This window comes from Schistocerca piceifrons, chromosome 1 (genome assembly GCF_021461385.2).
Source record: "Schistocerca piceifrons isolate TAMUIC-IGC-003096 chromosome 1, iqSchPice1.1, whole genome shotgun sequence".
Lineage (NCBI taxonomy): Eukaryota > Metazoa > Arthropoda > Insecta > Orthoptera > Acrididae > Schistocerca > Schistocerca piceifrons.
Window position 1 is genome coordinate 1,075,884,468 of NC_060138.1, and position 15,766 is coordinate 1,075,900,233.

Below are 15,766 nucleotides of genomic sequence, written 5' to 3' on the forward strand. Positions count from 1 at the left end.
TTCAAAACAGGCAATTTAATACAAAAGTGCAGAAATGAACATTATAGCTTATAAAAATTGCAATAATAAGAAACAAACTCTCCACTGTATGCATGTTCGTAGAAACTCCAATCACTTTGAGCCACTGAAATGTTGCAGTTTTCTTCTCTTTACCAACAAGAAAGATCACTGCAACATCCTATATTATTCCATTATTTACCTTTTTTATGAAAGACATAGTAGTTTGAATAAAAAAATAGAATACTATCACTGTTCAATACTTCAGACTTAATTTTCCTAGGGAGTGTCATGTCAGTGCTATTCCCTAACTTTTTTATTTCTGAAAAATCCAGTTGCAGTGTACCCTTAGAAATTAGAGTTTAAAATACCAGTTATTGTCAAGTAATAAGGGAAGGTAATCAGTAAAACCTGACTGTGCAGAAAACTCTTCTTGACTTGATCTCAGCCTGGTTTGCCATTTTTAAACAAATGCATGAAAAATAACCTTGACAGCGGACTAATAATGCAAAGGACAGAATAAATTTTATTCAAGTATCACCAAAATTAACTTTTATAACAATATTGTATCTCAGTCACTTCAAGAGAAGGAAACAGTATTAAGAGATGGCTGCAATAGTAGTAAGCATGGTAGTACTTTACAGCTTGCTATTATTGTATGAGACTGTGAGAAAATGTTTAACATCACGATATTTTTTTCTATACATGAATCATCTTTAATCTTTAAGTAGCTCTGTAATTATTGAAATAATAAAATCACATGTTACTCTACTAAAATTAAATGTTATAGTCTCAGCACTTACAGCAGTTGATTTCAAAGGAACTGTCAACAACTATCAGTTTATTTCTTAAGTGCACTAATAATGACACAGTTAATATACAGGGAAATCATACAGGAACATATATCCTTTTAAGTTAAGAATGACAATAGTTTCTTATTTACTCGTATGACACATGAAAACATTAAGCCCATATATTCTATATATTCATCAAAGAACTATAGCCACAATATTTTTTGTGTAGCAAGTGCACATGGCTACCTATGGTCACATTCTCTTTGAAGGTAATAGTTAACAACAAAAGCAAGACATCAAATGTGTTTTTAAAACCATATGTTACCTGGTATTAACAAACAAATGTGTTACAGTGAGCATTAACATAACATGATTCTAAAAGATGATTTGTTGTGTACCTAAAGTACGTCAGATTTTCCACCAATGATGAGAGTGTTTGAAAAGAAATCTTGAGCCTCAGGTGAGCTGCAGTTTCTAATGCTTGTGACCATATCAGAGTCCCTCAGAAGTTCTGTTCCATTGATATTCTTTTCCTCTAAGCCATTTGGTGTGGCTTTATTTGCTTCTGATGTTGTTGCTGCTGCTGCTCCTGTTGTTGATGATGATAATGTAGCTTCTTCATTTCCAATTCGAGGAAATTCTGCTGACAAGCTCCGTACATGGCCATTCATGTTGTGTGTCCTTTTTTGCAACATGCTATCTACAATGTAACATCCACATGCTCCTTCACAGGAGCAGAGATTCTTTTCAGCATGAGGATCTCGTTCCTGTCTCTTTCCTTTAGGTTTTAGGTAGTGCTGTGTGGATACTTGTCTATTAATACGTTCTGACTTGCTCTTTGCTCGAGATTTAAATTGCTGATCATATTGATTACGTAGTATAATGTGAGGATCTCTTTCTGTGACAACAATCTTGTCGAAGAAATAATGACCACTGAGACTCTGTGGAAGAGATCTCTGCTCACCTGTCTGCAAGTTTTGAGCAACCCACTGACCACCAACAGCAGACAGTGACTGGCACGACTCAAATTCTCTTCCTGGAAGTGAACTGGTTGCTGATATTTGCTGGATATATGGATTTGAATTGTGATCTGCACTGTTAGTTCTCAGATGCCCATACTGTTGGAATTTTTGTATTATTAAACCTGTTTCTGTTGAGTGTCCTTGGGAACTTGATGAAGTCTCTGTTGAAGGTTGCCTTATTGTTAGAATGTTGGATCTAGGAATCTGTAATGAGTCACCGTTGGTAGTCTGATATGTATTGTCATCAGATTCATCTGATGATGACTGTGAGTACTGCTGTACTAGCTCAAGGCTTGAAGGTGACTGCTGATGGAAATAAGGTGTACTTTGAGTACTGCTACCATCTGTAGACTCATTATGATGTTGATGACTATTACATTCTATATCTGATGAGTTAGCACTGGTACTTCCTTCATCTTTAAACAGCATCCAGGATTCTCTTGTCCTCTTTCGTCTTTTATTGACTCCAGAGGATGTTCCTTCTCCTGCAGTTATTTCAGGAGTAATAGGAGGTGGAAGCTGAGGAACATTATAGGAGGTCAGTAATAAATTTCCATTTGGTACCTCATTACATCTGCTTCTTTCTGCACTGATTGTAGCAACATAAGATGGTGGAGGTGAATCAGGTATTGGAGTAGTTTGGCAACTACGACTTGTTATTGCTGGTGTCACTAAATGGAACTGACTGTCACTTGGGAGCAACAGTAGACCAGGTGCAGAGCCAGTAATATATCTCTGCTGTGATATTTCAGAGGTAGTGGTGTACGTTATTCCTGGATGAAGGTCTCGGCCAGCTCTTGCATCTGCCCTAAAAGTCGAGGCATTATAACTGAAATTAATGCAGGACACCTGTGTCTCAAATCTATTAAAATATACTGATAATCAAAATTCATACAAGTAGAACAACAAAAGCAATGGAAAATAGCTAGTCTTGACTGGAGCAATGTGACCTACACATCAGATAACTGTTACAAAACTAACTTAATTCTCATAATACATAATGTAGATTAAATCAGTTTTGTAGTTAAGCACTTTTCCAGCTACAGTTGTAAATAATATGATTTTTAATTCATTTTGGTTGCTATAAAATTTTAGGAAATGTGTGATGCTGTAGTTTGTTACTTTGAGATGTATAAAATCCTTTGGCAAATGTAGGTATCAACTGCAGGAGATACAACAACTTCTAGGAATTAATGCATGGATGAAATGCCACAGTTTATGCCCAATATTGCTGCTGTGAATAATGTCTCTCTGCAATGATCATATGCTATTTGTTTGCCACTAAAGGATAGATGTGAGGATGCACTGACAAGTGTTTCAACCTGGCTAGTGCAAGGTGTCTGTAACTAATTTTACTAATAAATAAATAAATAAAAATACCATCTCTGTAAGTGAATTGTGCTCTTCCATTCTTCCTGCCATTTGCCTCATTATTTATCCATCTCTAATGACCTTGTCCTTCATTTCTAAGGAAATACTTCTTGCCACTGTGAGACGTGTGGTGAACATGTCTCTTTTTTTTTCAGGTACTGCCAGATTTGAAGGATTGTGAAATGTATTACCATTGATATGAATTTAAACTACATGAAATCTGGTCTCACACAGACTTATATGTGTATTACATAAAACTTCTTTCCTTCTCTGTCTCTTTATCCTGTTGCATATCATAGTGTATTTGTGATAACGTAAAATTGAAAGGCAAAAAGTGTCATAGTGGTTAAATATATATGTCTTATGGGTCACTTGACAAATGTTCAATCTAGTCAGTATTCCACTTAGTTACAGAGATGTTATTTTTTGTCATTTATTTATTTATTTATTCTTTGTAGAGAAATAAAAGATTTTTTATGGATTATGGACATGTACAACTAATGTCATAACAATACTTAATGAAAACAATTACAATAACGAAATGACACAATTTCAGAGACTTTACTGGTCTCATACAGATATAATTTTATCTATATAGACTGAAGTGGTGAGTGAAAATTTCTACCAAGGTCAGGAATCGAACCTGGGTCTCCTGCTTACTAGGCAGATATGTTAGTCACTAACCCACCTCAGCAAAATAGTTCACACAACTGCATGCATTACCCCAGCATGCCTCCCTCCTCAATCCTTAAGTCTACAGACATAAAATCATATCCATATGAGACCAATAAAGACTCTGAAATTGTCTCATTTCATTTGTACAAGTACCTGCACCTGGGTTTCAGGCTGGAACCCACATTTACGTTTCATGCTGAGGTGCTATTCCAGAGCATAGAGAGCCTCAGCAGTTCTATTCATGTGTAAGGGGGAATATAAAGTAGATGGGCGTGTTAGTGAGAATTTGGATTGACGAGAGGGGCATGCCAGGATAATCCGTACAGTTTTGTGAACCTCTGTGTCAAGGTGGTTTATACTGTGTCAAGGTGGCTTAATGGCTACCACACCTGCCTAGTAAGCAGAAGACCCGGGTTCAATTCCCAGCTCCGGTACAAATTTTCACTGACTGCTTCAGTCTATATACATAAAGTTGCAATAATACAATGTATCTCAATTTATGTAACTAGTATGGTACAAATAAGATGATCGTTTACTCTTCTATTAGGGAAACCAGTAGCGGAAATAATCACTCTGACCAGAAACCAAATAATAGTCAAGACAATGGAAGACTGTTTAATCACCATAAAAGAAGGAAGCAAACTACATGAGACCCAATATATACAACAAATCCACAGTCATTTTCTCACAATAAATCACAATTAACCAGAAACACACTTTTTCCTGTTCCTTAGAATGAAAAGCGACCTAAAGGACAAGTGTTTTGGGGGCATAGAAGAGGAGAGAGAAAATTTCTGAAGGTCTTAGGTGGCATCACTTAAAAATTGTTTCATCAATGACCAAAACATAGGGTGCTTCATCAATGACTAAAACTTGGGATAAGTGTATTAAGCCTACAGGACATATTTTGAAGGTGATGCAGATTTTTAAATGTTATGTGAAGATAAAAAATATGTAATGGAATCATTCTGATTACTTGTCAGTGCCCCTACCCCTTTTCCAAAAAATTTGTACTGGTTCTTTCTTAAACCATTAATATTATTATTATTATTATTATTTTTCTTTCCTGTCTCAGAGATTATGCCTGGTTAAAAATGGAAAGTGACACGGACCTTGATCAAGAGTGACTTCCTTTTAACTGTACGGTATATGTTACATTGGATTTAGGAACTTTTGGGTAATTGAACATGTATCAATAATTACAGATTTCTGTAGTTGTATATATATGTTTGGATGTAGGTGTATTGTGTTGATGTACTGGTGGATATTGTGTGGTATGACTCCTGTAGTTGATAGTATAATTGGTATAATGTCAACTTTATCCTGATGCCACATGTCCTTGACTTCCTCAGCCAGTTGGATGTACTTTTCAATTTTTTCTCCTGTTTTCTTCTGTATATTTGTTGTATTGGGTATCGATATTTCAATTAGTTGTGTTAATTTTTTCTTTTTATTGGTGAGTATGATGTCAGGTTTGTTATATGGTGTTGTTTTACCTGTTATAATGGTTCTGTTCCAGTATAATTTGTATTCATCATTCTCCAGTACATTTTGTGGTGCATACTTGCATGTGGGAATGTGTTGTTTTATTAGTTTATGTTGTATGGAAAGTTGTTGATGTATTATTTTTGCTACATTGTCATGTCTTTTGGTGTATTCCTTATTTGCTAGTATTGTACATCTGCTTGTGATGTGATCTACTGTTTCTATTTGTTGTTTGCAAAGTCTGCATTTATCTGTTGTAGTATTGGGATCTTTAATAATATGCTTGCTGTAATATCTGGTGTTTATTGTTTGATCATGTATTGCAATCATGAATCCTTCTGTCTCACTGTATATATTGCCTTTTGTTAGCCATGTGTTGGATGCAGCTTGATTGATGTGTGGCTGTGTTAGATGATATGGGTGCTTGCCATGTAGTGTTTTCTTTTTCCAATTTACTTTCTTCGTATCTGTTGATGTTATGTGATCTAAAGGGTTGTAGAAGTGGTTATGAAATTGCAATGGTGTAGCTGATGTATTTATATGAGTGACTGCTTTGTGTATTTTGCTAGTTTCTGCTCATTCTATAAAGAACTTTCTTAAATTGTCTACCTGTCCATAATGTAGGTTTTTTATGTCGATAAATCCCCTTCCTCCTTCCTTTCTGCTTAATGTGAATTTTTCTGTTGCTGAATGTATGTGATGTATTCTATATTTGTGGCATTGTGATCATGTAAGTGTATTGAATGCTTCTAGGTCTGTGTTACTCCATTTCACTACTCCAAATGAGTAGGTCAATATTGGTATAGCATAAGTATTTATAGCTTTTGTCTTGTTTCTTGCTGTCAATTCTGTTTTCAGTATTTTTGTTAGTCTTTGCCTATATTTTTCTTTTAGTTCTTCTTTAATATTTGTATTATCTATTCCTATTTTTGTCTGTATCCTAGATATTTATAGGCATCTGTTTTTTCCATCACTTCTAAGCAGTTGCTGTGGTTATCCAATATGTAATCTTCCTGTTTAATGTGTTTTCCCTTGACTATGCTATTTTTCTTACATTTGTCTGTTCCAAAAGCCATATTTATATCATTGCTGAATACTTCTGTTATCTTTTGTAATTGGTTGAGTTGTTGATTTGCTGTTGCCAGTAGGTTTAGATCATCCAAGTACAGCAAATGTGTGATTTTGTGTTGGTATGTTCCAGTAATATTATATCCATAATTTGTATTATTTAGCATGTTGGATAGTGGGTTCAGAGCATGGCAGAACCAGAAAGGACTTAATGAGTCTCCTTGGTACATTCCACACTTAATCTGTATCGGCTGTGATGTGATATTATTTGAATTTGTATGGATATTAAGTGCGGTTTTCCAATTTTTCATTACTATGTTTAGGAACTGTATCAATTTAGGATCTGCTTTGTATATTTCCAATATTTGTAGTAACCATGAGTGGGATACACCATCAATAGCTTTTTGGTAACCAATGTATGCATAGTGTAGCGGCCTTTGTTTAGTTTTAGCTTGATACACTACCTCTGCATCTATTATCAGTTGCTCTTTACATCCTCGTCCTCCTTTGCAGTAGCCTTTTTGTCCTGCATTTATAATTTTGTTCTGTGTTGTATGTGTCATTAATTTCTGTGTAATGACTGAAGTTAATATTTTTTATATTGTTGGTAGGCATGTAATGGTGCGATATTTTTCTGGGTTTGCTGTGTCTGCTTGATCTTTAGGTTTCAGTTAAGTTATTCCTTGTATAAGTGTATCAGGGACTGTGTATGGGTCTGCAATGTAACTGTTAAATAATTTAGTTAGATGTGAATGTGTTGAGGTGAAGTTCTTTAGCCAGAAATTTGCTATATTATCTTTTCCAGGGACTTTCCAATTGTGTGTAGAATTAATTACTCGGGTGACTTCATGTTGCAAAATTATCACTTCAGGCATTTGTGGTATCATCTTGTATGTGTCTGTTTCTGCTTGTATCCACCGTGCATGCCTGTTATGTTGTACCGGGTTTGACCATATGTTGCTCCAGAAGTGTTCTATGTCTGTTATGTTAGGTGGGTTGTCTATTTTAATGTGTGTGTTATCTATTGTCTGGTAAAATTTCTTTTGGTTTGTGTTGATTGTTTGGTTTTGTTTCCTTCTATTTTCACTTTTTTGTATCTTATAAGTTGTTTGGCCAATGCTTGTAATTTCTGCTTCTTTTCATCTAATTGCTCTATCACTTCTTGTTGTGAGATTTTACCTAATCTTTTTCGTTTTTTGTCTGATATTTCATTTCTTGTAAATTGTGTTAGCTGTCCGATGTCTTTTCTCAGTTTTTCTATTCTGATCTGTAGCCTGTGTTGCCATGCTGGTTTTGTGGGTTTCTTGTGTGTGTTGGTTGGTTCTGATCTCTGCCTAGTGTGTATATTTAGTGTAGTGAGTGCTCCTATATAAACCAGTATTTTTAACTCTTCCATAGTTGTATTTTCATTTATTTTGTTGTGTATGATTGTGTTGATAGTTGTTATTGTTGTTTCGACTTGTGGGTTACTTGGTGGTCTATGCAAGAATAGTCTAATGTCTGTATTTGTGTCTTTGTATTCTATATATGACAGCTGAAATTTTTCTTCTATATCTAACATGTGTGTCACTTCGTGTTCTATTTGTGCTTGTTCTGGTGACTGTCTTAAAATTTCATTTTCCTCTGATTGTTTAATTGATGTGTGTTGTTCCTTGTTTGTTTGCTCTGGGATGTTTGAGTCCATTATGTATTTTCTTCTTCTTCTGATTGCACATTATTTTGTTCCAGTATTTGTTGTACTTGTTGTTTGATGTTTTCTAATTCTGACTGGGGTATCCTGTTATTTTTGATTATTACACGGATCTGATCAGCTAGTCGTTGTTCTGTTAAAAATTGTAATTCTGGGTATCTGGTAATAAACATTGTGTATACTTGTGATCTGTATGCAGTTGTGTTGGTTCCTTATTTTGTTGCTTGGTTATAACAGAACATGAGGTGTTGGTTAACTTTATCTGACCATCTCATCCTCTGTCTTTGTTTTCCTTCTAGAGTGGTTGCAGGAAGCATATCCTGCAAAACACCTCTATTTGGATTTAAATCATTTTCTGTGTGGCTAGCAGTGTCATTACCATTGTGGATGGGCATAGAGTTCAAGCGTCGTCCCCAACCATGTCAGCGCTTGTCCGAGGGTTAATTAGTTCTGTCCAGAACCAACTAATCACATTAAAAGGGGGGTTAGCCCTGTTTGTGGTTTGTTCTTTTCGTTGCCTTTTACAACTGGCAGAACATACCAGAGGCCTATTCTTTTCCCGGGCCTCCAGGGGTTTTATTATTATTATTATTATTGCTATTACTATTGACCGTACCCTGCTAAAGAAAATTAAAATGAATTTGTTTATAATGATTTCTTTTTATATCCAGAAATTCCGTTGATGTGTTCACTGTGTTGTTTCTTTTTGTCTTCAGACCACTTACATCCTGTCTTCTTTTGTTATGGTTTACATTTGTATCTGTGGATGGTATTCCGGAATTTTACCTGATCACTCATGTCATCTGTTCTTGTGTCTAGTTGTCTGAGATCAATTTCAACCTTCTTTGTTCACTCTGCATTTACTCTGCCTGACTGGATGACTTTGAGAATCTTAGCTTGTCCATAATTTTTGTGTATATTTGCGCATTTCTGATGTTGGTCTGTTCACCCAAATTCCTTCTTTATTTATTGGCTTGAAAACACTTATAAGGATTTTCCTTTCCTGTTTCTGTATTTATTTAACTTTAGTTTATCTATTGCCTTCCACTTCACCTTCACCTTCTCTTGTCCTCATTACAGGTGGTGTCCCTCTCATCTGGAGTCTGAGTGACTTGCCATTCCTTTTTAACCTTACCCAAACTATCCACTTTGTCTCACTGAGGAAGGAACTGGTGGTTCCAAAACTTAGGATAGTTTCCTGCTCTTTATATGTCTATCATTAGCATTAAGAATTTTGCCTCCTGAAGGGCAGCTTTGTCAGTGGTTCTGTCTCACTTGCATAGTCCCATTTATCAGTTTCCGTGGGACCGTTTGAGCCAATACTACTTGGTCATAGGGTGAGTCGGTACATAGTTCAGAGAATTATGATTAGAAAATTTATAGAAAGAAGAAACTATATAATTAATAAACCATTAAAAATTGTGGAAGAATATGCAAAAAAAGACACCTTACAGGCAGAAGTTCTCAACTAATGCAAGCAAATAATTTACAGACTACAAGGAGTGAGTTACAAGGAAAATTTCAACCTAAACTTAAAGACTTGAGATTTATCACTCAGTTTTCTTCAGCTCTGCGCTGGAAGCCTATTGAAAATTAAGTTTGCTGAATAATGCACACTTTTCTGCACAGTGCTTAAGGAAGTTTTATCCATGAGCAAATGAAATGATCATTGAATGAATGTTACAGTATATTTTTAATTCGTCCATACTGCCAACAACGATTCTCATGATGAAGTGTATGTAGTGGCCTGGTTGAGTAGGAATTCCAAGGTACCTGAACAATGGCATAGATGAAGTTCACAAACTGACACCACAGATCTTAAGTGAATTTTCGTTTTGGTAAAATTCACTGCATGCGGTGCTCCTAGTAGCTTGTCTGTGTGTATAGTGACTTAATGCATATGGATTGTTTGGTGTTGTGATTCTATTTGAACATGCTGCTTTTGGGATTTATCAGATACTTTCTTCATTGGTCTCTAAATTAACTTGAGGTCCAATAATACCTCCTAAGTAACTGAAGTGAAGGCCTTGCAGGCATGGTTTTGCTGTGGGTTATTACTATGGCAAGATTATCCTGTGGCAGTCTTCCAGTGGATTGCCTTCTTTATATAAAATTTGAAAACCAGTTTTGTGCCATTTTGTGTGTTTTTCTATGGTGTCTTTGGTTTCTCCTCTGTTGTTTGTGAGAGTGTCCATGGATGCCAGGTATTTCATCTAGAACCAGTTTCCTTTCTTTTATGGACTACTTTGGTGACTTTTTTCTGTGCTCTAACATTAAAGAGTCATTATTTATAAATATATTTATTTTGTAGATTTGATAGCATAGTTTGGTGCTCTAATTTAGATTTGTTTCTAAAAATAAAGGTATGAAAATGATGTAGAACTCAGGAGGACCACTTTGCAAGAATATAGTTACTTTCTTTAAGTCCTTAGTCTCCTTGTCATTCTGCTGGAGCTTCTCTATCTTAACAGATCTACAATAGCATAGTGATACCATATGCAATTGTTTGCCACGATGCAGTATGTAGTCTGTGCCTTACATTCTTAGCTTTCATCCATTACAATGGAAAGTTGTCAGCATGTGTTAAGGAAGAAATCCTTTCCATTTGAACAACTCTTTGGTGTGAAAGCCAACAATACCATATGAATCTTCCATTTTTTACTTACAAGGATGCCACACGACACACAGATTTTTGCAATTTTTTATATTTATGGTTCGTGAAATTCATAACTCAAATACCAGTTGGTCAAAGCAGTTCAATGTAACTCTCAAAAACTCTCAAGAAAAGAGACTTTGAAGTTTTCTGAGTATGTTTAATCTCCTAAAGCTAAAGGGATTTTTTGTCAGTCTGTGTGGCTCTATTATAGAATGCTTGCCTGCCACATGGCTGGCCTGGGTTTGATTCCAAGCCAGTGATTTTGAAACAAAAGTGCATGTTCTACACACAATTCTGTGAAGTGTAAAATGCATAATGATGAAGAAAAAGTATTCGTATCACTTGAGACTGGTCATTGCTGGACCACTATATCAGCTCTTGTTTCAGCCATTAATTTTTTAAGCCTGGTGTGCATCCACATTGAAGAGATCATTGGCTGTCTCACCTTAATTTTATATATGTGGTGCCTGTCTTTTGAACATGCTCAAAAGAACAGACAGCATTTTGATCCAGCAGCCACTATGAATTAAGACACACAGGAATTACAGACACTGGCTGTGAATGGATATTTCTTTAGCTCAATGGCAAAAGTGAAAACTTGTTTGGACTGGTATTTGAACTCAGGTCTCCTGCTTACTAGGCAGATGCCCTGATCACTAAGCCATCCAGACTCAGTGGTAATGCAACTGCACAGACGACCACCGCATGTCTTCCATCAGACCCAAATTCTCAACTTATCCACACACTACTAATGTAGTGCCCCAATTTGATATTCTCATTAATTTTGGCATTTCACTGGTTCCTGTAAAAGTTTAAACCTGGTGTGCATCCACACTGAAGAGATCATTGGCTGTCCTCCCCTTAATTTTGTGTGTGTAGTGTCTGTTCTTTCGAACATATCAGGAAGAAGAGACATCACATATATACATTTTTTTGATTTGTTTTGATTAAATTGTCTTTTTTTTTAAGAAAAAGATGCTTGACTTCTTATTTCTAAGTATATATCACACATGAAAATCCAGTTTTAATTGAAAATATAAATTATTAATTATCAATCTTTTATAAAGCTTACTAAAATTATATGTAAAATCATTACAGATTAATTTTATTCACCTTTATGTTTTACTTTTCAAAGATATGTTTTTAAAACATCCACCTTTGTTTAAAAATTTACAGCAGCCAGGAATCAGACCCAGGCCACTCACTAGGCATGCAAGCTTTCTACCAGAGTCACAGAGGTCATTTCAAAAGCCTGTTGTTTTAGGGAATTAAAGATGCTCAGAAAACTTAAATGTAGATTTTCTCAAGAACCTTGAGAGTTTCATTGAACTGCTTTGGGACAGTGATATTTGAATTCTAAACATCACATGCCAAAATATAAAGAAATACAAAAATCTGATTGCTGTGTGGTCTCCTTGTTAGATATCCATACATTTATACACACAGACAACTCTGAATTTTTGACTTTCTTTCAGGTTATAAAGAGCATGCTATTTGTATTTGCCTTTGTATGAGGGTGATCCCAAAAGTAAGGTCTCAAATTAAAAAAAAAAAAAAAAAAATGAAGAAACATTTATTTACTATGAATAGTTTTGAAGCTTGAACACTTCACTATTTTTCCACACAATTGCCATTTTGATTGACGCTTTTTTGTAAATGCTGTAGCAGTTTTTGTATGCCTATGTCATATGAGCCCACTGCCACGCTACCAAAGAAGCATCAGACCTCATCTTTTACCTTGTCATCACCACTGAAGTGCCTTCCAGCCAATGTTTTTTCAACTTTGGAAACAAGTGGTAATCATTGGGTGCTAAGTCCCAACTGTAGCATGGATGGGTGATGATGTCCCATCCAAACTGTTGCAGAAGATCCACGGTTTGACAGGCGATGAGGGGGCAAACAATGTCATGGTGAAGGCTTATGCTCTTACTTAAAATTCCACTTCTTCAGTTCTGAATCACATGTCTGAGTTTTTTTTAAAGTCTGACAGTACCTGTTGGCATTTATTGTTGCCCCAGGAATCGTGAAGTTGACAATCAATATCCCCTTTCAATCCCAAAACACTGTTGCCATGACTTTACAGCAGACTGTGTTCTTTTTAATTTTTGTAGCTTGAATGAAGCAGAATGCCACCACTCATGTGATTGTTGTTAGGTCTCAGGTGTGAAGTGGTAAGCCCAGATTTTATCACCTGTGAGTACTGGATCCAAAAGGTTGACCTCTTCATCTGTGTAACTTTGATGACATCGGTGGGAAGTTTCAAAGTATTGCCATTTGTGGTCTTCTGTCAGCATTCTTGGGACCCATCTTGCACACACCTTCCAAAATTTCAACACTTCAGTCAAAGTCCAGTGAATGGTGCTTTGAGAAGCATCGGCAACATTTCAGAGCTCATTGAGAGGGATCTGCCGATCTTGAGGCATGATTTGCTCTACCTTTGTGATTGTCTCTTTGAGAGCTGGCGATCTCCCACTCTTTTTCCTCATCCTGAATTTTAGTACAATTACCTGAAAATTATCTGCACCACTTGAAAACATTTTTGAATCATTACACAACTCTCCATACACTTCTGTCAAATGTCATTAAGTGTTAATTACTTTAACACCTCTCAAAAACTGAATAACTCTGCTAAAACACCTGTTGGTAGTGGCTAATTGGAGCTCCATTACAACTGGCTGCCAAGCCAAGACTGAATGCTCCAGCAGGTGTGCGGAGGTTTCGGTAGACAGTGGAGGGAGCAAGCAGAAAAATAGTGTCCAACAGCCACGCAAGCAATTTTCCTGTGGCCCCAGGGCTTTGGAGACCTTGCTTTTGGGATTACCCTCATAGCGTATGCATTGTCATATGATGTTATTAAAGGCAACAAGTCCTCTAATTATGAAGAACTGTGAGCAGTTAATTAACTTACCAATAATTATGCAATTTTTTATGAAACTATAATTCTTATTTTTCAGATACTGATCTTGAGAGAACATTTGATACTTACGATGCTTCACCACTTGTCGATCTGCTGTGAGGGTTGGAATCCTGCTGGTGGGACTCACGTTTCCTTTTATGGCGCTGACTACGTGTTAATTCTGGGAAGACCTTTATAACATCATCATAATCTGGAGGAGCTTCATAAACTGGAGGATCATCTGGCACAATCTCTTCAACACGTGCACCATCTGCATTAAATTCATGATCTACTAAGCTGGGTAATGAACGATCATAAAGAAAAAAATTGAGGAATAAACATTTATATATGAAGGGTGTACATACCGAGAAGTTCACTGATAGTTTGCAAGTGATTTTGTAGTTCTCTTTGTTGACGTGCTCTTGCTCCCATTCGATATAGTAAAATTATTAAAGCAGCAATTAACAGAATTAAACCTGAAAAGAAACAGAGAAAGAAAATAGATTCCTAAGCAATGTAAAAAATTTTAAAATGGAAATAGATAGGATAAAGTTAGATATAGTGGGAATTAGTGAAGTTCGGTGGCAGGAGGAACAAGACTTTTGGTCAGGTGAATACAGGGTTATAAACACAAAATCAAATAGGGGTAATGCAGGAGTAGGTTTAATAATGAACAAAAAATAGGAGTGCGGGTAAGCTACTACAAACAGCATAGTGAATGCATTATTGTGGCCAAGATAAACACAAAGCCCACACCTACTACAGTAGTACAAGTTTATATGCCAACTAGCTCTGCAGATGATGAAGAAATTGATGAAATGTATGATGAGATAAAAGAAATTATTCAAGTAGTGAAGGGAGATGAAAATTTAATAGTTATGGGTGACTGGAATTCGACAGTAGGAAAAGGAAGAGAGGGAAACGTAGTAGGCGAATATGGATTGGGGCTAAGAAATGGAAGAGGAAGCCGCCTGGTAGAATTTTGCACAGAGCATAACTTAATCATAGCTAAAACTTGGTTCAAGAATCATGAAAGAAGGTTGTGTACATGGAAGTACCCTGGAGATACTAGAAGGTTTCAGATAGATTATATAATGGTAAGACAGAGATTTAGGAACCAGATTTTAAATTTTAAGACATTTCCAGGGGCAGATGTGGACTCTGACCACAATCTATTGGTTATGAACTGTAGATTAAAACTGGAGAAACAGCAAAAAGGTGGGAATTTAAGGAGATGGAACCTGGATAAACTGAAACAACCAGAGGTTGTACAGAGTTTCAGGGAGAGCATAAGGGAACAATTGACAGGAATGGGGGAAAGAAATACAGTAGAAGAAGAATGGGTAGCTTTGAGGAATGAAATAGTGAAGGCAGCAGAGGATCAAGTAGGTAAAAAGACGAGGGCAAGTAGAAGTCCTTGGGTTACGGAAGACATACTGAATTTAATTGATGAAAGGAGAAAATACAAAAATGCAGTAAGTGAAGCAGGTAAAAAGGAATACAAATGTTTCAAAAATGATATCGACAGGAAGTGCAAAATGGCTAAGCAGGAATGGCTAGAGGACAAATGTGAGGATGTAGAGGTGTATATCACTAGGGATAAGATAGATACTGCCTACAGGAAAATTAAAGAGACCTTTAGAAAAAAGAGAACCACTTGCATGAATATCAAGAGCTCAGATGGAAACCCAGTTCTAAGCAAAGAAGGGAAAGCAGAAAGGTGGAAGGAATATATAGGCGGTCTATACAAGGGCAATGTACTTCAGGGCAATATTATGGAAATGGAAGAGGAAGTAGATGAAGATGAAATGGGAGATATGATACTGCGTGAAGAGTTTGACAGAGCACTGAAAGACCCGAGTCGAAACAAGGCCCTGCGAGTAGACAACATTCCATTAGAACTACTGACAGCCTTGGGAGAGCCAGTCCTGACAAAACTCTACCATCTAGTGAGCAAAGTGTATGAGACAGGTGAAATACCCCTAGACTTCAAGAAGAATATAATAATTCCAATGCCAAAGAAAGCCGGTGTTGACAGATGTGAAAATTACCGAACTATCAGTTTAATAAGTCACGGCTGCAAAATATTAACACGAATTCTTTACAGGCGAA

The 15,766-nt window shown here is 36.2% G+C and overlaps 1 protein-coding gene across 6 annotated transcripts in view; it reads right to left on the reverse strand.

Annotated features, from left to right (window-relative positions):
• LOC124769433 overlaps positions 1 to 15,766 on the reverse strand; it is a 132,757-nt gene continuing 116,991 nt past the window's right edge. For 4 of the 6 annotated variants that reach the window (XM_047249169.1, XM_047249171.1, XM_047249164.1 and 1 more), the window contains exons 11-13: positions 14,020 to 14,130; positions 13,745 to 13,943; positions 1 to 2,642 (exon numbers count right to left, since the gene is read on the reverse strand). In XM_047249169.1, the coding sequence (XP_047105125.1) occupies positions 1,190 to 2,642; positions 13,745 to 13,943; positions 14,020 to 14,130 (1,763 nt within the window). In that variant the 3' untranslated portion in view covers positions 1 to 1,189. The remainder of the gene's footprint in view (positions 2,643 to 13,744; positions 13,944 to 14,019; positions 14,131 to 15,766) is intronic. The other 2 variants (XM_047249165.1, XM_047249167.1) reach the window with 2 other exon arrangements.